General features: G+C 42.7%; 1 protein-coding gene across 3 annotated transcripts in view; it reads right to left on the bottom strand.

Annotated features, from left to right (window-relative positions):
- The window catches only part of LOC140740193 (CD209 antigen-like protein C), a 49,020-nt gene that overhangs the window by 5,089 nt on the left and 21,121 nt on the right, over positions 1–22,810 (bottom strand). For 2 of the 3 annotated variants that reach the window (XM_073069206.1, XM_073069208.1), the window contains 6 exons: positions 19,980–20,051; positions 17,229–17,300; positions 13,991–14,047; positions 12,215–12,286; positions 10,783–10,928; positions 7,814–7,923 (listed from right to left, as the gene is read on the bottom strand). In XM_073069206.1, coding sequence (XP_072925307.1) covers positions 7,814–7,923; positions 10,783–10,928; positions 12,215–12,286; positions 13,991–14,047; positions 17,229–17,300; positions 19,980–20,051 — 529 coding nt within the window. The remainder of the gene's footprint in view (positions 1–7,813; positions 7,924–10,782; positions 10,929–12,214; positions 12,287–13,990; positions 14,048–17,228; positions 17,301–19,979; positions 20,052–22,810) is intronic. The other variant, XM_073069207.1, reaches the window with a different exon arrangement.

Here is a 22,810-nt window from a genome sequence, read left to right as displayed (position 1 = left end):
GGGACTATAGCTCTGTATACTCCTACCATACAGGTGCCTATTCAAACCTCCTTTAAATGTTTAAGCCGAGCTCGCATGCACCACCTGCGCTAGCAGCACCTCCCATATGCTCACGCCACTCTGAGTGAAGAATTTTCCTAATTTTTCGCTCAGCATTTCACCTTCCATCCTTAACCAATGACCATTAGTTGTACACCCACCCAAACTGATTGGAAAAACCCTGCTGGCATTTACCTTATCTATACCACTCATAGTTTAGCACGTCTTTATGAAATTTCCCCTCCATCATTTAACTTCTATCGAATATAATCCTAACCTATCGAACTTTCCTCTAACTCAGGTGCTCCAGTCTGGCACCATCCTTGTAAATTTTCTCTGTACTCATTCAACCTTAGCGACATCTTTCCTGTAGGTAGGTAACCAAGATTGCACACAATAATCCAAATTAGAGCTCACCAACGTCTTATACAACTTCACATAATATTCCATCTGCTGTATGCAATATTTTGATTTATGAAGACCAATGTGACAAAAGATTTCTTTCCGACCCTATCTGCTTGTAAGGCAAGTTTCAATAAATTATGGACCTGTATTCCCATATATCCTGGTTCTACAACGCATCTCAGTGCACGAGCGTTCACTGTGGAGGTCCTACCCTAGTTTATCTTAACCAAATACAGCACCTCGCACTTGTTTGGAATAAGTTCGATGTAGCATTTTTTAGCCCATTTTTCAGCAGGTTCAGATCCCGCTGAGAGCTCTGATATTCTTCCTAGTTGTCCACTACATCCCCCCCCCCCCCATCTTGCTGTCATCCGCAAACGTACTAAGCCATTTAAAGTATAAAGTTTCTGGCAGGATAGATTAGAGGGCTCGTCTAAGGAGACTATTTGGGTGGATCTGAGGAATGGGAAGGTGTAGTAAAACTTATAGGGGTGTATTATAGACCACCTAATGGGGAGCGAGAATTGGAGGAGCAAATTTGCAAGGGGATAGCAGATATCTGTAGTAAGCACAGGGTTGTGATTGTGGGAGATTTTAATTTTCCACACATAGACTGGAAATCCCATACTGTAAAAGGGATGGGTGGTTTAGAGTTTATAAAATGTGTGCGGGATACTTTTGTTTTGCAGCAATACATAGAGGCACCAACTAGAGAAGAAGCAGAGTTGGATCTTATGAAATAGGTCAGGTGAAAGTGGTATGTGTTGGGGAGCACTTCGGGTCCAGTGATCACAATTGCCATTAGTTACAATGTAATTATGAAGAAGGATAGGACTGGTCCCAGGGTTGAGATTTTTGATTGGAGAAATGCTAACTTTAAGGAGATGCGAAAGGATTTAGAAGGAGTGGATTGGGACAATTTGTTTTATGGGAAAGATGTAATAGAGAAATGGAGGTCATTTAAAGGTGAAATTTTAAGGGTAGAGAATCTTTATGTTCCTGTTAGGTTGAAAGGAAAGGTTAAAAGTTTGAGAGTGCCATGGTTTTCAAGGGATATTGGAAACTTAGTTAAGAAAAAGAGAGATATCTACAATACATGTAGGCAGCAAGGAGTAAATGAGGTGCTCCAGGAATATAAAGAATATAAGAAGAATCTTAAGAAAGAAATTAGAAAAGCTTAAAGAAGATACAAGGTTGCTTTGGCAAGTAAGGTGAAAATAGATCCGAATGGTTGCTACAGTTATATTAATAGCAAAAGGATAGTGAGGGATAACATTGGTCTCTTAAAGAATAAAAGAGATGGGGGAGATTTTGAACAATATCTTTTCTTTGGTATTCACTAATGAGAAGAATATTGAATTGTGTAAGGTAAGAGAAACAAGTAAGGAAGTTATGGAAACTATGATGATTAAAGAGGAGGAAGTACTGGCGCCTTTTAGGAATATAAAAGCGGATGAATCTCCGTGTCCTAACAGGATATCCCTAGGGCCTTGAGGGAGGTTAGTGTAGAATTAGCAGGGGCTCTGACAGAAATATTTCAAATTTTATTAGAAATGGTGAAGGTGCCGGAGGATTGGTGCATTGCTCATGTGGTTCCATTGTTTCAAAAGCGTTCTAAGAGTAAATATAGCAATTATAGCCCTGTATGTTTGACGTCAGTGGTAGGTATTTATATGGAAAGTATTATTAGCGATGGTATATATAGTTATCTGGATAGACAGAGTCTGACTAGAAACAGTCAACATGAATTTGTGCGTGGAAGGTCATATTTGACAAACCTTATTGAATTTTCTGAAGAGTTTACGAGGAAAGTTGACGAAAGTAAAGCGGCAGATGTTGTCTATATGGACTTCAGCAAAGCCTTTGACAAGGTTCCGCATGGCAGTTTCAATCGTTAGGTATGAATATTGAAGTAGTAAAATGAATTCAACAGTGGCTGGATGGGAGATGCCAGAGAGTAGTGGTGGATAACTGTTTGTCAGGTTGGAGGCCGGTGACTACTAGTGTGCCTCAGGGATCTGTACTGGGTCCAATGTTGTTTGTCATATACATTAATGATCTGGATGATGGGGTGGTAAATTAGATTTGTAAGTATGCAGATGATACCGAGGTGGGTGGCGTTGTCGATAATGAAGTAGTTTTTCAAAGTTTGCAGAGCGATTTAGGCCTGTTAGAAGAGTGGGCTGAACGATGGGAGATGGAGTTTAATGCTGATAAGTGTGAGGTGCTACATCTTGGTAGCAATAATCCAAATAGGACATTTGGTAAATGGTAAATGGTAGGGCATTGAAAAATGCAGTAGAACAGAATGGTCTAGGAAAAATGGAGCATAGTTCACTGAAGATGGAATCTCATGTGGATAGGGTGGTGAAGAATGCTTTTGGTATGTAGGCCTTTATAAATCAGAGCATTGAGCATAGGAGTTGGGATGTAATGTTAAAATTGTACAAGGCATTGTTAAGGCCGAATTTGGAGTTTTGTGTACAATTCAGGTCACCGAATTATAGGAAAGATGTCAACAAAATAGAGAGAGTACAGAGAAGATTTACTAGAATGTTACCTGGATTTCAGCACTTAAGTTACAGGTAGAGGTTGAACAAGTTAGGTCTTTATTCTTTGGAGCATAGAAGGTTGAGGGTGGACTTGATAGAGGTATTTAAAATTATGAGGGGGATAGATGGAGTTGACATGGATAGGCTTTTTTCCATTCAGAGTTGGGGAGGTTCAAGCAAGAGGACATGTGTTGAGAGTTAGGGGGCAAAAGTTTAAGAGTAACACGAGGGTGAACGTCTTTACTCAGATAGTGGTAGCTGTCTGGAACGAGCTTCTAGTAGAAATGGTAGAGGCAGGTTAGGTATTGTCATTTAAAGTAAAATTGAATAGGTATATGGACAGGAAAGGAATGGAGGGTTATGGGCTGAGTGCGGGCCAGTAAGACTAGGTGAGAGTAAGCATTGGGCACAGACTAGAAGGGGCGAGATGGTCTATTTCCGTGCTGTATTTGTAAAATGGATATATGATTATAAATGGAAATCTTTTGTGGCAGTTTACGGAGCAGCACTGAGACCAATCGCTGAAGAGGATTAAATAAAAAGAGGAGAATAACGATAAGGCAAGGGCAGGCGGAGCAGGAATTGTGTGAGTGGACCAGTGTTAGTGTGGCTTGGGTTAATCAGATTTGAAAGAAGTAAGTATCTGATAAGTGTCTACTTTATTTTTGATTCTTCATCTGCTATGCCACAGTCAGTGCAAGGAGAATCGTGACAGGAACTATGTTTTCTCTTGTGTTTCGGATGCAAGAATTTCCGGAGATATTCATACTCCCAGATAAAGATATATACACCAGGTACTTCGATCTCGAACTTCTCACAGAACGTTGAGGTACTGGAGCTGCAGTTCTATGATGTTTTACTCATATTGGTGAATGAGTAAGTTAAAGGCATGCGCTATAGGGCTGCAATCACCCCTAGGTTTCAGGAGGCAGGTAACTGGGTGAATGCCAGAAGAAGTAACGGAATTGAGCAGCAAATGTATCGTTCACCTGTGGCCATTCCCCTCAATAATTAGTGTACCATTTTGGATATTCTTGAGGGGGACCGCCTATCAGGAGAAGCCTCAGCGACCAGATATATGGCGCTGAGTCTGGCACCGTGTTTCTGAAGAGAAGGAAGGTGAAAAAGTCTGCAGTAGTGATAAGAATAATGGGATAATTAGAGAAATAAAGATAAGGTTCTGTGGAAACGATGGAGCCACCCGGATAATAAAGTGTCTCGCAGATGCTCGGCTCATTGTTATCTCAGATAGGGCTATGGCTTTCCAAGGGGCTGTCTGGAGGTCCTGCAATGTAACTTAGCACCTAATATACTGAACTCACTTTGCATAACCTCTTCATTCCTCCTACCTATGCCATTGGTACCTAATTGGATCATGAACTCGGGATGCTCACATCGAGAAGTGCTGAGGACTACATCCGAGATATCCGGGATGCTGGAACTAGGGACGTAACATGCCATCGGGAATCTCGTTCTCGTAAACTGAACCTTTCTGTTCCCCTAACTAACGAATCTCTTATCACCAACAGGTCGCCGCATCTCCCTCCCCCTTCCTTTCAGTTCCAGACACCTGACTGCTGTGACTTTCCTCTACTCGGCCATCCCCGTCAACACTCACCAAAGTGTTGTTCAGGGAGATGGCCCCAGGTGTACTCTGCACTGGGTATTTAAACACTTTCTCCTTCCTGCCTGTCACCTCATTTCCTGTGTCCTTCACCTTGGTGGTACCTACCGCTCCATATGTCCTAACTATCACCCCTCAGCGTCCCAAATGATCCGGACTTCTCCATTACCAGATCCATATCCTTAACAGGGGGTGATAGAAGCTGTAGTCGGGTGCATTTCTCCTACGGAGATCTCCCTGCTTTCCCATATCCCGCATAGGATCATTCAGCTAGCGTTCCTGCTATCCCCACTGTTCTAACTGAGCAAATATAAGAAAGAAAAACAATAAACACACATGTGGAAAATTCTACAATCATATATTCACTTTTTCTGACTGAAGCCTCTCCTCGTTGAAGTCTAAAAGAGCAAAAGTCTTAAAATCCCCACTCTAACCCTGGCCGCCGTAACATTGGTCGGCCCGCTTTCCCCGCTTTATTTTATTTTGTTCTCGCCAATCAATCCTGATTCTGAATGGCTGCTGCTCAAAAACAGCAAGCTATCGCTAGTCGATGCAGTATGTGCTCAACCAGCAAAGCTGAGTGAGCTAAGTCTTCTCACGCTTCGGATCTCCGAATGGTCGCTGCTAAAAAATGAGCCCCAAACTGGGGTAATAGAATCTTCAGTAAGATTCTATGTATTTTATGAGCAAGTTGGCTTCCCTGATTCTCATCTCAGGACTTAATCGTGTTCTACCCACGTGACTTTTTCCTACTTCATGCATTCAAGGTTTTCCTGTCAAATCGGCTCGCGGCAGCAACATAGGTCGAAGGCGCAGGTTATTCCCTCTACAGGAACACTCACTGCCTGCTCCTGAGGCACGTTCCATGTGTGAAATTGTTACATATTCGCCAATGCCGTTTTTACTGTTGTTGTTTGCCTAATACCTCCAACATTATATATAACCATATATGAATTACAGCATGGAAACAGGCCATCTCGGCCCTTCTAGTCTGTGCCGAACGGTTACTCATCTCGTCCCACTGACCCGCACTCAGCCCACAACAGTCCATTCCTTTCCTGTCCATATACCTATCCAATTTTAATTTAAATGACAATACTGAACCTGCCTCTACCACTTCTACTGGAAGCTCATTCCACACAGCTGCCACTCTCTGAGTAAAGAAATTCCCCCTCGTGTTACCCTTAAAGTTTTGCCCCCTAACTCTCAACTCATGTCCTCTTGTTTGAATCTCCCCAACTCTCAATGGAAAAAGCCTATCCACGTCAACTCTATCTAACCCCTCATAATTTTAAATACCTCTATCAAGTCCCCCCTCAACCTTCTATGCTCCAAAGAATAAAGACCTAACTTGCTCAACCTTTCCCTGTAACTTAGGTGCTGAAATCCAGGTAACATTCTAATAAATCTTATCTGTACTCTCTCTATTTTGTTGACATCTTTCCTATAATTCGGTGACCACAATTGTACACATAACTCCAAATTCGGCCTTACCAATGCCTTGTACAATTTTAACATTACATCCCAACTCCTATACTCAATGCTCTGATTTATAAAGGCCAACATACCAAAAGCATTCTTCACCACCCTATCCACATGAGATTTCACCTTCAGGGAACTATGCACCATTATTCCTGGATCACTCTGTGCTACTGCATTCTTCAATGCCCTACCATTTGCCATGTATGTCCTATTTGGATTATTCCTACCAAAATGTAGCACCTCACACTTATCAGCATTAAACTCCATCTGCCATCGTTCAGCCCACTCTTCTAACTGGCCTACATCTGTCTGCAAACTGTGAAAACCTACCTCATTATCCACGACGGCACCTACCTTAGCATCATCTGCATATTTACTAATCCAATTTACCACCCCATCATCCAGATCATTAATGTATATGACAAACAACACTGGACCTAGTACAGATCCCTGAAGCACAACACTAGTCACCGGCCTCCAACCTGACAAACAGTTATCCACCACTACTCTCTGGCATCTCCCATCCAGCCACTTTTGAATCCATTTTACTACTTCAATATTCATACCTAACGATTGAACCTTCCTAACCTTCCGTGCGGAACCTTGTCAAAGGCCTTACTGAAGTCCATATAGACATAATCCACTTCTTTACCCTCATCAACTTTCCTCGTAACCTCTTCAAAAAATTCAATATCATCAGTAGGTCAGTAGTCTTTGTGTTCACAGACCGAGTGATTCCGCGACACCAGACCCACAACTTTCTACAAAATTCAATTTTATTTCCAGGCATTAAATCCATATACATACTGTATAGCCCCCGTTGATTCTTCAGGCCGCTGTACACAGCCAATGTCCGATACAATCAACGCTCTCTGGATTACACCAGTGAATGCAATCTTATCAATGTTCTCAGGGACCACAGATCCACGCGTCACTCTGGGTAGCTCCAAAATCTTTTTTCTAGCCTTAAATCTCTGTTTTAACTACTGATCGGATAAGCATCTGAAGATCAATTTCTGAATCTGTTTCAACGCGAGTTTTTCTGTCAGTGAAGAAGGCCTAGATTTACCAGTCACACCACAGTAAGGAGACGTAAGCATAAAGCATAAAAAAGCAGAAACATAACGGCAGTATGTATAAATAGTCGAGTAGCTGAGCTGTGAGTAGATGTTGTTTGCTTTCAATAGCAGCGATGAGAACATAGCCATCGAATTCTTGATCAAACACATGAGCTATAGGGAGGCCAAAGCTTCCAATTAAAAATCCAACACAATTCTGTCAGCTACGTCTGAAGTTTAAGCTCAAAATCCAGTCTGGTGCTGCAGGGCATTAGAGAAAAAAAATGCAATCTTTTCAATTTGTGCGATATGGAAGAAGGACGTGAAAACGGCCAATGAAGGTAGATAAGTGGAGGCCAGCTGGAGGATGAAATCTAGTGAACTATGTGGTTTGCAGGTGGGTGGAAATAGGAGGGCGAAAGGAGGGAAAAGGGGCTAGAGAGGGTATGGAAAATAGAACAAATATGGGAGAACAACTGCTGAATCACAAGCTGCGTAACCATTACTACAGGCAGTAAGGTCCAGCTGAAATTAGAAAATCTGGTTATATCATTATGTTGTAAATAATTCCCGGAACATGAAGTGCTGAGGTATTTTGTTTTCTCTTTATCATTCAAAGCCGGAGAGGTGGGACAAACTAGAAATAAACTCACAATGAAGAGGAAGAATAATCAGTTCCGTCCACCCAGCGCCAATCACCTTCAGACGCAGCATCACTGAGGCCAATCCAGTAACGATTTTGAAGGTTCCTTCTCAAAAAGTCCTGCCATGGAAACAAAAATACCTCATTGTATGTAGTACCAATAATTAATTTAATAGTATTGACCAACTCCGTAGTTGATATACTAATAAACAAAGCCCTGTTATTCACTTCAAAGCAGTCCAATGAAAGTGCTTGAGAATGACACTGGATCGTCCTTTTTAATACTTTCTCTGTGGGTGTGTAGTTGGCAAGTTCAACAGCTCAAAATTTCAGTGGCAATGACATGAGAAGAAGGGATAATTTAGCTAGCCTTTCGTAGCTGTGCTGAGACACTGACTTTTCCTTAAACGGACTCCCGGCGTTCACTTGTCTTACATCTCCAACCCTTAATACCAGCTTTGCTTTGACAACTAAGAATCTCTACTTTTTCTGACTTCTGTGGAAGAGTTCCTGTCCTGAACCTTTCCTGAATTTACTTTTTCACACATGCTATTGGCTGACTGTCCTTTGAGCGCCTCAATGTAGAAAAACAGAAGTACTAAAAAGCTACCTTTGAAGTTATAGCTTTGAGAAATTCGGAGTGTTTTTGAAGTCCCTCGTGTCCCCTACGTCTGCTGGTTTTCTCCCTACAGTTTTATCAGGAATATACAAATTAGAAATGTTCCTTTGAAACCCTTTAAATATTTGAATGTATCAGAGTGACTGATAAACAGTTGATTAAGGAATCTGCTTTATGCTCTGGTGCTCAATTTTTTTGTGTAGTTTTGGAGCTGCAAAGTAAGAGAGCATCATTTTAACACAGACCTGCTTTGTGTCTTTGCATGATGGCTTAGAAGAACAAGCATAAGTTTTACAATGCTGTCCAAACCATCCACGGTCCAATAAATCAGTGTGTAAATAAACCCCTGAAAACAGCAGATGTTCAAACACTTCTGAAAAATCGGAATACCATTCTGCTGAGGTGGGCTGAGCATTTTAACACCCTGCTTAATCAGGATTCTGATACAGACCCCACCATTCCGGATGAACTGCCTGAACTTCCTACTATCCATGACCTGAATCTACAACCAAACTTTTAGGAGAACGAGGATACATGTGTATGCACACCCTCTGCCAGTACATCACCAAGGCCAGGACTGACGAGAACATCTCACAGCAATGGGGAAATGCAAACATCGTTGTAATTTATACGAATAAGGGTAACAAGGCCATTTGCGGAAATATTAGGGACATATCACTCCTTTCTGTTGCTGCAAAGGTCCTGGCTAAGGTGATGCTTCAGAGGCTCATCAGCAACATCACCGAGTCAATGCTACCTGAATCACAGTGTGGAATTAGGAAGAACAAGAGCATCATCGACATGATCTTCACAGCCCGGCAGCTTCAAGAAAAGTGCCGGGAGCAGAATCAAGACCTGTTTATGGTTTTGTCGACCTCTCCAAAGCATTCGACACTGTGCAAAGAGAGCTCTTATGGGATATCGTCCTCAGGTTTGGCTGTGCCAATAAATTTGTAACGTCCTCCGTCAGATCCATGATGGGTCGACTGCTCGCCTGACCACAGGACGACAAGCGGCCGAGCCCTTCCTTGTACACATTTTCCTCTCGTGTGTTACCAAGCTGCTCCAGAACGAGAGTGAAGACAGCAGCGGTGTGGCAGTGGACGTCAGATTAGATGGCAACCTCTTTAAAATCAGGAGGCTCCATGCAACCACCAAACTCCATAGAGAACGGGTCCTGGAGCTGCAGTATGCAGATGACTGTGCTCTTGTGGCCCATACTCCGGAGGATCTTCAGACTGTCCTTGCTGTGGCAGTGAGAGCGTACAGCAGGATGGGGCTGACCGTCAATACCACCAACAGAGAAGTGATTTGCCAATGAAGTGCTAGTGCTCATCCACTCTACCTGTCTTCACTGTTGGGGGGGGAAGGGAGAGGGAAAGGGAGGGGGAGGGGGAGAGGGAGAGAGAGAGGGGGGGGGGGAGAGAGAGAGGGAGGGAGAGAGAGATAGAGAGAGAGAGGGAGAGCGAGAGGTGGGAGAGAGAGAGAGGGAGGGAGAGAGAGAGGGAGGGAGAGTGAGAGAGAAAGTGAGAGAGAGAGAGAGAGGGAGGGAGAGAGAGAGGGAGAGAGAGAGGGAGGGAGAGAGCGAGGGAGGGAGAGGGAGAGAGAGAGAGGGAGGGAGAGAGATAGGGAGGGAGAGAGAGGAAGGGAGAGAGAGAGGGAGGGAGAGAGAGAGAGGGAGAGAGAGAGAGGGAGGGAGGGAGAGAGAGAGGGAGGGAGGGAGAGGGAGAGAGAGAGAGGGAGGGAGGGAGAGGGAGAGAGATGGAGGGAGGGAGAGGGAGAGAGAGATAGAGAGAGAGAGGGAGAGGGGGAGAGGGGGAGAGGGGGAGAGAGAGGGAGAGGGGGAGAGAGGGAGGGGGGGAGAGAGAGGGAGAGGGGGAGAGAGAGGGAGAGGGGGAGAGAGGGAGAGGGGGAGAGGGAGAGAGGAGAGAAATATATATATATCCAGCGTGGAACTTGTGGAATTCTTCGTACATCACCTCTCTCTACGTTTCACCTTGGGTTACAAATATTATAAGTAGATACTAATAAAGATAGTGGTTTTAACATCAAACCCAGACTCCATGTGTAATCTACTGCTGCCGGTTCATTTCTAAAACGTTACAGTTCTTAATACTGTGAACTCGATTTTCAGAGGTTATCATATAAAAATGAATTGCAACTTGTTTAAGTATGTATAAATAAATGATAAAAGAGCTGTCATTGATCAGTAACAAAGATTTATCCAGACAGTGACTAGCAACAGCCCAGCACTTAGTTATTTATGGCTTCTCTCTGCTTTTGTGACTCAACGCCATCACGAAGCGAGGAGCAATCAAAAGATGCTGGTCAGCTTGAATGTTCAAAAAAAAATCTCCTACCTGTTCTTCGGCATTGTTAATGACAACTAGATGGGCATCTACCGATGCACAGTGTCTCTGGGCCTCTACCCAGGTTTTTGAACTTGACGAAAAATGAAAGCAGCTTTTCCTGAACCGAGTCCATTCCGTGGGGCATCGTAGCAGATCTGTGAAGACACGGAATGACATGTACTGTTAATGCCAAAGGCAGTCTGCTGCTCTGAATGGACATATTTCAGGGATACTTGGATGCGGAGTGTAGGGGGAAATCCGTGGATGGATGAAGCCTCAAAAAGGAGGCAACCAACATTAAGGACCCCCATCACGCAGAACATGCCCACTTCGCATTGTAACCATCAAGGAAGAGGAAATGTAGCCTGAAGACACACACTTAACGTTTTAGAAACAGCTTCTTCCTCTCCGCCATTATATTTCTGAACAGACGATGAACCTATGAACACTTCCTGAGCAAGTCTCTCCAGATGTTCGCACTAATTATTTAACTTATTGTAATAAATATATTTCTTTTTAATTTATCGTTATATTACTATATGTTGCATTGTACCACTACCATAAAAAAACAAATGTCATCACATGTGCCATTAATATAAAACCAGATTCTGATTCTGATTCTTATACATGGATGGACGTATTTCAGGGATACTCGATTGCAGAGTGTATGAACGACATCCCTGAATGGATGATGCCTCAAAAAGGCGGCATCCATCCTTAAGGACCCAAATCACACTCAACATGTCCCCTACTCCTTGCTACAATCACGGAGGAGGAGCAGGAGCCGGAAGACACACACTCAATGTTTCAGGAATAGTTTTGTGCCCTCGGCCATCATATTTCTGAACAGCCAATAATCGCACGAGCATTTCAACAACAGCCCCACTCTTTTGCGCTATAATTTAATTTATTGTATGTATGTGCGTGTGTGTGTGTGTGTGTGTGTGTGTGTGTGTGTGTGTGTGTGTGTGCGCGCGCGCGCGCGCGCGCGTGTATATATAAAATTGCAATTCATAATTATTATAACCATACATTGCAATATAGTGCTAACTTAAAAAAAATCATGACATGTCCCAGTCTTGAATATCGGGTGTTATTCGACTATGGTGCTGTCGTATCAGGATCCTAGTACATTTGCCTTGGGGTTGATCCAGCCTAGTTGTTTCGGCAGAGGAGTTTGAAGCCCAAGTGATTTTTTTTTCAAAATGGACCTTGCAGCTGGTGGTTATGGGTAATTGTTGGAGCAGGGTGGACTAAGAACGGGTGTCGGAAGGGAAGAGAAATGCAAATGAACGGGAAATATTGGAGCAGAAGAGGGTTAGATTGTGATGTTTGTGGAACTGGTAGGGGTAGCTGAAGTAATTTTAGCAAACAATGCCCCTCTGCACTGGATCAACATTTAATAATCTGACATATTTCTAGCTGATAATTTTTAACTTACTGTCACTCCGTTGCAAAATATCGTTCTGAAGTTTGGTGATGGAGCTGCCCGTCTTCCTGAAGTTCTCTGCAACTGAATGAGGACAACACATCATTTCTGTTGTTTTCGTTCCCATCCAGCCCAAGTCTATGTCTTAACGAACAATGACAATCGTTATTAATATCATTGATAATAAAATAAAAGTTAAAACTATGTTGCGCACAGCTACGTCTGGTATTGAATCAGTCAGCAAAAAAGACAGCCAGGCTCATTACACTCTTTTGATTTCAATGAAAGTGGAGACATAAACCAAAATTGCGCCAGATACGTGTTTCCCTGGAAACACACACAATATGCTGGAGGAACAGGGCTGGTCAGGCAGTATCAGGCTGGTCAGCGGAAAGCATTAAACAATGGACGTTCTGGACCGAGATCCTTCATCAAAACTGGAATAAACGTCCTGAAGTCACATAAGAGGGAAGACAGTTGTACAAGGTGGCAGGGGTGAAACCAAGGGATGGGGGGCGGCTGCGAGTAAAAGACTGGGAAGTTGATTGTTGAAAGAGATAAAGGGCAATAGGAGTGGCAGTCTGATCAGAGATGGGCATAGAAGAAACAGTCCAGAAAAGAAACAGAAGAAGGAGGGGCACCTGTAGTGGGTGATGGAGAGGTAATAAAAAGGTGAAGTGAGTGAAACAAGAATGGGAAATGATGAAGGCGGTGGGTGTGCAATTGCCGGATGTTCGAGAAATTGATGTTCATGCCATCAGGTTGGGGGCAACCAAAAGGAATACACGGTGTTGTTCCTACAACCTGAGTGTCGCCGCATCCGGGAAATAGAGGAGGTCATGGACAGACATGTCTGAACGGAAATCGGAAGATTTTAAATGGGTAGCTGCAGGGAGATTCGACTTTTTCCAGTGGACTGAGCAAAGGTGTTTAGCGAAGTGGTCTCCCAAACTATGTCGGGCTATACCAATGCACGGGATTCTGCAACGGGAGCGCCTGATCGAGTAGATGACAGCAATAGATTCACAGCTGAAGTGTCACACCACCTGGCAGGGCTGCTTGCAGCTCGGAATGGTATGCTGGAAAGAGGGGTAGAGGCAGGTGTGGCAGTTGTTCCGATTGGAAGGGTCAGATCCAGGAGGGGGGAAAGTGCAGAGAGATTAGTGAACAAGGGAGCCGGGTAGGGGCTATACCTGTGGAGAATGGATAGTGGGCTGGGAGGTTTCGGGAAAGGATGTGCTTGGTGGTGGGATCCCTTAGGAGATTCGGTAGTTGCAGAGAATTATGTGCTGGACACGGGGGGAAAATGGGGTGGTAGGTAAGGACATGAGGAACCCTCTGCCTGCTGAGTTAGTGGAAGGATGGGGTGAGACAGACGTGCGCAAAATGGAAGAAAATACAAGTGCGGGCATTGTTGATGGTGGATAATACGCGGCACAGCATTGGTGACTCACAGCACATTCACAAGTGGGATATGACTGAGAGCCAATTGCGGGCAACATTGTCACACAAAGATTTCAAGTAATGTCCTGAGGAGGGTTGGGATGAGGCAGCGGCTATTTCGATAGGATGGATAGATGGGGTTCAGTGAGGTGGGGCATGATAGAGTAAAAATTGTATTGACACTGACACTTTCGAATTATCTCTCTTTTATCCACAGATGGAGACAATGTCCTCCAGTCTAGAAATCAGTTCGAGACCGAACTGACGGCGGACTCAAGAGAACAAATGGAGGATATGAGCCATCTGTATGTACAGCAATTCAACAAATTGTAGTTTTACACTCACCATTACTCTTCCACTGAGAAAGCTCATTCTTCACACCAGCGATTGACGTTGCTGTATCTGAAATGGAAAATAAATGTTCACCCGCACTTCATCGTCTAGTCCTAGAGGGAAATGGTATGCTATCCAAAATATTTCTTCATCATTATTAGGCAGTAGGACACTTGTAACAACAGGCAACTTGCAAGGGAAGCACGTTGCACGAGATTGACAATTCGTGGTTGCATACAAGACATTCTTCACTGCATTTTACGAAATATGATAGTAATTGAAACGGATGGGCCGCTGATTCTGGAGGCTATTGGTCGGATATGGAAATTGCATCTTTGAAGTTCGGAAAGGTTGCTTTTTGCAATAAAAGGAAGATTAACAAGATATTTTCACGAAAAGTATAAAAACTGACGGGCACTCGAGAAAAATATTGAGCGTCTGCCACACCAGCTGGAATGGAGTAGGGCGAAAAACGCATAAGAGGAATATATTTCTTGCAGTTAGGGGGATTTGAGGAGACAGGCTTCTTGTGCATATTGTAGTGCGGTGTTGAATCTACATTCAAAGCTGATGAAACAGCCACAAACGTTCAACCTATTATAACAGCCCTCTGGAGCGTGTTTCAAGTGAAGTGGCGTTATGTTGCAAATTTAGGTTTGTTATTTTGGACATTTTTCGATCGTCATTGATAGGATGGGTATGTGCCTCTTTTTCTATAGCGATATTCGATGGTTGTGCGACTAATTGCCGCTGGGATAATCCATCCCGCTAATCAGATTTCTGTGGCTCTTTCTTAAGGCACTAATATAACTCGAGGTTGATTCAAGAAACGCTTTTTCATAAGTTTCCTTTGGTTCTTCTCCAATTAGAAAACGTCCTTGTTTCTAACTCTATAGCTCAGCATGCGCTGTCCAATTATACAGAAACAGTGAATGATCGTTTCTGCCGTTTAAAAATAAAGACGTAGAATCTCTGCCGAAGCAGAGAAAATGTTGAGCCAATGTAAACAACTAAAAGGAAAAATGGAAGTCCGAGATGCAGTCTGTTTTGTAACAGATTCAGATTTAGTTTATGAGTCATAAGGAGTTACCCTGCTAGAGAAATGGGGTGCGCTTCCCCTTGTTTCAATTTGTAACTATTTTCCCGTCTTACACGTCATGCGAGTGGTATTTTAATTATTTTCCGAAACTGCACATCGCACCAGCAGCATCTGCGACTATTTTAACAGCGAAGACGGCACAGATATTCTTGATATGATGAACTGATTGCCCTTTTCCTGTACTATAACTACTATTTATTGACGCAGCTCTGTGATTCTGCAAGCTCTCAGTATCTGCGCACTGCTACTAGCGCTGCTCTTCCGCCAGTGACACTGAAATTGAAAGAAGGACTTGTGACTCGAAAAGGCAATATTGAAGTGGTTTGCCTCAGCCATTCCTTAAATATTCTAGAACGTTATCAGCTTGGCAACGTATGTGGAATGTGGTGACACTGCTGGAATTTTCCAATTAAAATATTGTTTAGGCTTCGTATCTACTTCTGCACACGACCTGTCCGACGGTCTGCAGAACAAAGATGGCTGCAGTGGAGATTCACCAACATTTGCAAGGACTGCGAAATAGTACTTCTGGAGATCGGATAGCCTGAGGAAACTTAAAAGCAATTTGCTGCAGATATATGACATTACCAGGCGGCTAGAGAGATTCGGCGTGTTCCGCCCATTCGGACTCACCAGCTTCGCACCTCCTGAAAGATCAGAAATATTAGAAAGTGATAACAAGATAACAGGATCGTACGGCTGTATGGAAAAATTTAACCTTTCAGATTAAATTGCATAATTTACAATGGCTGACAGCAAACGTGCTTTCTATTTATCTTAATTATCGGCACATCCTCCATCTGTGAATTTAACCCAGTCTTTCTGTCTCCATTTTACAGGCTGGTTAACTTGTCTTCCGTGTTTAGATGGCGCTGGTGAAGAACAGGGATAACATGGTGGCAGCAATCCAAACTATTCAGTAAGTTAGGAATCAAACAATCCAAAACAAGTACTGCAAATAATAGCCGAATTCATAGTGAATTCAAGCATGTGGTGTATACGGGGCGAATCAAGGCCGCAGAGCACAGACGCGTGAGCGGGCGAGGAACCAATGTATGGCTAGAGCGGACATGGAGGCTATACGAAGCGGCAGGACCTGAGAGCGAGGAATCAGCCGATCTTTGACCAACTTAAGCGTCGGGCCAGTTAGAAAAGTCAGGCACAGGCCCAGTCGAGATGAAAGGTCCTGGGCACAAGATCCTACCGATGCGTCAAATACCGGATCTGAGACCGAAGAAAGCCACGTTGTTTGGCCGATATGAGCACCAGGACAGCTTGAAAAGTTTGATGTGTCAGTCGGTGTCGAGGCGGGAGGAAAGGAAACGGCCGGGGTGCCGCTCGCTGCCTTCCAGAGTCACTCGTTTCTGTGCTGAACTGAAGCTATGATATGTAAGTAACATGCGCTTGGATTGTCTGCAGTGATGACTGACTTCAGGCTGTGCACTCACTTTCAAGCACTTCAATTATGAAGGTTATTTGCTTTGTTTTAATATTGTACAATTATTTTCTGTACGTACCATAATAAAAGTATTTAGGACGTGTTGATCTTTAAAAATATCCACTAGCTCTACATTTCGCAGCATTTTATATTCTGTGCCCACATTTTGTCTACCCGCTTACTGCAATTAAGAGATAAATTAACATATGAGCAAACGTATTAATGACGTCTTCCAATAGCCCTAGTCATGGCAGAATTCAATCCATTGCGGAAGATATCTGAACCTCAACATCACTCCTCCTGGTTCTTTGCAAACTAGAGTGAATTTGTGTGTGCCCCTCTCTTATTTCGCAGAACTGATGAATGGTCCTCATCAACATTGTTTCTAGTTCCACCAAAAATGATTGACATTTCTCTGTTTCAATTTCTAAAAAAATCGGCTTTCATTTATAATTTTCAGCTCTATCTCTCTTCAGCTTCAACCCAGTGCATTTGTGGAGTGATGTGATGTAGCTACTGTTGAAGGTAAAGAATGAGATAAGTGTCTGGAAGATAATCAAATGAGCAGGATTGGTCTGGATACTGCAGTTCGGAAACATGTACAAGTCGGCGAAGTAACTTCAGCAATTGACGCTGCTCTGCACCAAATCAACACATATATAGTTTTGTGTATTAAAATACGACATAACAACAATGATAATTATTAAACTTACTCTTACTCAGCTGCGATATCTCGTCCTGAATTTTGGCGATGGAGCTCAGGGTCTGCTCGGAGTTTTTTATAGCTGAAAGGGCAACACATCAGATCATGGGGTTTTAGTTCACACGTAGATCATCTTTCCTCAGACGACAATGACTTAAAGAAGTCTGATAATCTTCATCAGTGTAATGGAACATAATATAAAAGTTGAACCATGTGTTACGCACATCTCAGTCAGATATTGAATCCGTCAGCGAGTGAGACAGTTAGGCCCATTACGATGTAATACTCTGAACTGAAAAACTGAAAAAGGACAGGCAGAGGCATTCTTCAAGTTCAAGATCAAATTTACTGCCTTTCAGCCAAGCAGATGCATACAGCTATATGAAACTTCGTTTTGCTAGTGCCACAGGGCAAAACCTTGGCAAAATGTTTGCAAGATTTGCTTTTATTTCCCCTCTGCACATTGGGTGCTCTAGATATGACACAAGCCATTCAATCCTGACTTATTTTCGTCAACGCCCTTTGAACCCTCTCCAATTTCAGTACATCTTTTCGAAGATAAGTGACCTACAGCTGCATCTAAAACTCCAATTCAGGTCCCAGCAGTGTTTTATAAAATCCCAACATTACATCGTTGCTGTTATATTCCAGCCCTCCTGAAATGTGATGCAAAAACTACACATAGCCTCTGTTTGTAAACCAGCAAACTCATCTTCAGCACTATCATCTGTCCTTCCTTTGATACTTCTTGCAATGAGATAATGTGCATCTCAGGACACTAGTCGCACCACGCTCAACATTTCGTTTGCTAACTTTGTTTGAGTTCTTTCCAACATTTTCCTCCACGTCCTGTCCACAAACTGTTCTGGCACTCTGGTTCCCATGCCCCTGCAGCTCTGGTTTAAATCCAATCATGCAACATTAACAAAGCTTCCCGCTAGGATATTAGTTCCACTCCATTTCAAGTCAAACTGTCCTCTCTGTACAAGTCCCACATACCCCGGAAGAGAGCTCAATGATCTAAAACTCTTACGCCCACCCTCCTATACCAACTCCTTAGCCACATATTAAACTGTATAATCTTCCTACTTCTGAGCACAAGGCACGGATAGCCATCCTGAGGTCACAACCCTGAAGGCCTACCCTTTAATTTAGCACCTAATTCCGTGAAAACACTATACAGTCATTACTCGTCTTACCCATGGCATTTCTATCAACATGGCCGACGATTTCTGGCTGTTCACCTTTCCACTTAAGAATCCTAAGGATTCGATCGGAGATAGCTTGGACACTCGCACCTGGCAGACAAAATACCATCCGCGAATCTCGCTCACGCCCACAGAGCCTCCTAACTGTTCCCCTAACAAACAAATCTCCTATCACGATAACATGCCTATTCTCTCCCTTTCAATGCTGATTCGCAGATCCAGACTCAGTCCTAGATAGCCGACCACTGTGACTTTCATCTGTTATGTCAACCCCCCAACCCCGACAGTATCATAACTGATATATGTTGTTGATTCCGATGACCACAGGGGTATTATGCACTGGTTCCTGAACCTCCTACCCCTTCCCGACTCTCACCCAATCTCCCGTGTTCTGCACCTAGGGAGTCACTACCTCTCTACATGCTCTATCTCTTCAGCCTCCCACATGATACAGAGTTCATCCAGTTCATGATCCAATTCCTTAATGCAGATTGTGAGAAGCTGAAATTGGATGCTGTTCACACGGATGTGATCGGAGAGGATTCTGGTGGTCTCTCTGACTCTCTACATTCAACACCAGGAGCGTTCCACTGTCCTGTCTGGCATCTCTACTATCCTACCTAAGCATAGATAAAGGAGTGAAGGAAATGAAACTTAATCTTGAGTTTTTAATACTTTGCTTCCTCTGACTCAAGCTTGTTTTCGCCTCGAAGAGCTAAAGCTGCAATCAAACCATTCTGAAGCCGTCCACTCAGATAACAGCTGGTGCGACAGTGAGCATGCCCCTGACCTTCTTTAATTTGGTCATGACAATCATCCCTAACCGCCGATTGTTCGCTAGTCAAAGCTCTTTTTTGCTTTGGCAACCCTCTGCTGGCATTTCTGTTAGGTTAGTGGACCTGAGAGAAGTCCCCTCCTTTCAAAACTTTCGATTTTCGTTTTCGTCGCTGCTCAAAGCTCCTTTACACTGTACACTGCCGACTTACTTACTGGGGCAGAGGACCTGACTGAAATTTCCTTCTCTCAATACTTCCGATGTCCGGTTCTGTCGCTGATCAAAGCTCTTTTTCTAGATTAACATATTGACAAACATATTAATGGCACAACTTCCCGATATCCTGATCATGGGGCAGTACTTTCGGACTCAAGATCGCTTCTCCTGTTTCTCTGGAACTTCGAATGAATCTGTTTATTCTCCTCTCTCTTTCAGAATTCTGATGAATGGCCCTGCACATTTATTCTTCTACTTCGACCAGAATTGTTTAACACGTCGTAATTCCTAACATTTATCTTTTATTTTATTGTTTTCGCACTATTTTAATTCAAGGTCAAGGTGTGATGTGAATTGCCAACTGCTGAAGGCATAGAGTAAGAAAATTTTCCAAGAGATAAGTAAATAAGCAGGATTGGGTTTGACTTTGGAGTTTGGGACATAAATAGGATTAGCTGAAACAATTTTAGCAATCTACACCCCCTTGCCTCTTATCAACATTCATATCGTTTCCAAATTTAAAATTGGACATGATATTTTGTCTTATATATATTAAACTTACTCATATTCAACTGCGAAATCTCGTCTTGAAGTTTAGCGAAGACACTAAGGGTCTTCCCCTGGTTTCCTGCAACTAAATGTGGATATCAGGTTAGATCGTGCGGTTTTATTTGTCAGCTAGCTCATTATTTCTTCAGACTTGAATGATTTGACGAATGATAATCATCATCAATGTGATTGAAAATAAAGCTAAATCTGAAATGTATTTGGAGCACACCTACATTTGTCAGATATTGAATCAGTCAGCGTGAGAAGCTGTTAACACAATACACTGTTCCGTTCGGAATTAAAGTAAGACATTAGGAAATATTTGGCCAAATACGCTTTCCCTTATTTTGCATCAGAAAGTTTGAAAGAATCTGACAAGATTTCCTTTCACAAGAGTGAAAATAGTATAAAACTGACGGAGTCAATGTAAAATACATTCATATCACAGTCCAATTCAGCTGTCCTACAATGTAAAAGGACAGGAAGTGACACACTGCAAATCCAAATGAAGGATCACAAATATAGTCGGAAGTGTTAAACAACCTTAGGTATTTAATTAACTAAAAAGACAAAGGAAAACAGTGGAGCTTACAAGGTGGATAAATCTCCTGAACCTGATGGAATGTATCCTCGGGTTTTAAAGGAAGTAACAAGAGAGATTGTAGAGGCATTGCAATGATCTTTCAAGAAGCGATAGATCCTGGAATTGTACCCTATGACTGTAAAATTGCATATTTTACATCGCTGTTTAAGAAGGGAGTGAGCCAGTGGAAAATAAATTATAGACCTGTTAGCCTGACATCAGTGGTTGGGAAGTTGTTGGAATCGATTGTTAAGAATGAGATTGAGATGTACCTGGAGGCTCATGACAAGATAGTCAGCATGGTTTCCTGAAAGGAAAATCCTGTCTGACTAACCTGCTGCAATTTTTTGAGGAAATTACAAGCAGGGTAGACAAAGGGGCTACAGTGGATGGGATGTTGTGTACTTGGATTTTCAGGAGGCCTTTGACAAGGTGTCGCACATGAGGCTCCTTAGCAAGATATGAGCCCATGGCATTACAGGGAAATTACTAGCATGGGTGGAGCATTGAGTGATCGGCAGAAAACAATGAGTAGGAATTAGGGATCCTATTCTGGCTGGAGACCAGTTACTAGTAGAATTCCACAGGGGTCGTTGTTGCAACTGGTGCTTTTTACAATGTATGACAATTATTTGGACACTTGGTTATTGGATTGTAGCTAAACTTACCCATGATACAAAATAGCTGGAGTAGCGGGTGGTGTTGAGAAAACAGAGAAACTTTAGAGAGAGTTAGATAGTTTGGGGGATTGGGCAAATAAATGGCAAATGAAATACTTTGGTGAACAAATAAACGAGTAGCTTTTTAGTCAGATGGGGAGAGAATTCAAAATATAGAGAAGGGGATTGAGAGACCCTCTACAGTTTAACCTTCAGGTTGAATCGATGGAGAAGAAGGCGACTGCAATGTCGGCATTCATTTCTGGAGGTATAGAATTTAAGGCACTCGTGAGACTGCACTTGGAGTATTGTGTGCAGTTTTGGGTTCCTTATTTTTAAAGGATATACTAACATTAGGGAAGGTTCAGAGAAGATTAATGAGAATTATTCCAGGAACGAATGTGTTACCGTATGAAGAAAGTCTGGCAGCTCTTGGGTTGTATTCCCTGCAGTTCAAGAGAATGAGGAGGATCTCATAGAACAATTCTGAATGTTGAAAAGTCTGAACAGATTAGATGTGGCAAAGTTATTTCTCATGGTAGGGGAGTTTAGGACAAGAGTGCATAATAGAACCTTGAAAGACATCCATTTAAAAAGGAAATGCAGAGAAATTACTTAAGACAGAGTTTGCTACCATGAGCAGCTGTGGAGGTCAAGTCATTGTGTGTATTAAAGGCTGCGATAGATAGGTACTTAGTTATCCAGGGTATCTGAGGTTTTCGGGAGAAGATAGGTGAGTGGGGATGACTGAAACAATTGGATCAGCCCATGATTGAATGGCAGGTCAGAATTGATGGCCTGAATGGCCTATTCCAGCTCCTATATTTTATGGTCTTATGGTCTTGGATAACTCACAATAACTCGGCCTGAACATTACTCGACAAGGGTCAGGACCATCGAATAAGAATACCGAGGGTTAGCACTACCTCTTGAAATGCAATCCAGGTCATGTGTATACCTCATTAGACCCCAGACAGCTGACAAGTTTAAAGTAACCATTCTGAAAAGGATAACAGTTCAAGGATACTTAATTATACACCAGAAAAAACTTGAGGAGAATTATCAAAGGACGTGTGCAATGTAAATATAAACTAGGAAGATCTAACTATAACACATCATAAAAGCCGAAAGCGCAATCATACATGATGAGTATAATCAATAAAATGCAGATAATACAAAACAAAATGATGAATATAAAAACACTCAGTTCCCACAGTACACTACATACTACCCAAAATTGTGACAGAAGCCCTATCCCTACAGTCGGCTCCTAATGGACCAGGAATATCTAGGTGTAAACGATGCAATTCTGAAATAAGATCAGGATTCAAAGTATCCCTGGTACCCAACAGCGTAACACAGTACTATATCCCTCGCGGTCTACCAAATATCGCAGATGTTCCATTAATTTCCGTGAATTCAGCAGTCTACAGACTCGGTAGACCGTTTGACCACCTATGTGGTCAAATAATTCAGAAACTCTAAAGCCCTGTGTCACTACAACCGACTCATATACAAGTCAAGTGGATCAATGTGTAGATGACAGAAGTTATGACCATAAAAGCCTTAAAACCTAAGGATTTAGAAACAAGAGTGTCTACA

The sequence above is a fragment of the Hemitrygon akajei genome, chromosome 16, assembly GCF_048418815.1.
Source record: "Hemitrygon akajei chromosome 16, sHemAka1.3, whole genome shotgun sequence".
Taxonomy (NCBI): Eukaryota; Metazoa; Chordata; class Chondrichthyes; order Myliobatiformes; family Dasyatidae; genus Hemitrygon; species Hemitrygon akajei.
Note: the sequence above shows the minus strand (reverse complement) of the source record. Positions and strands in the feature narration are given on the sequence as shown.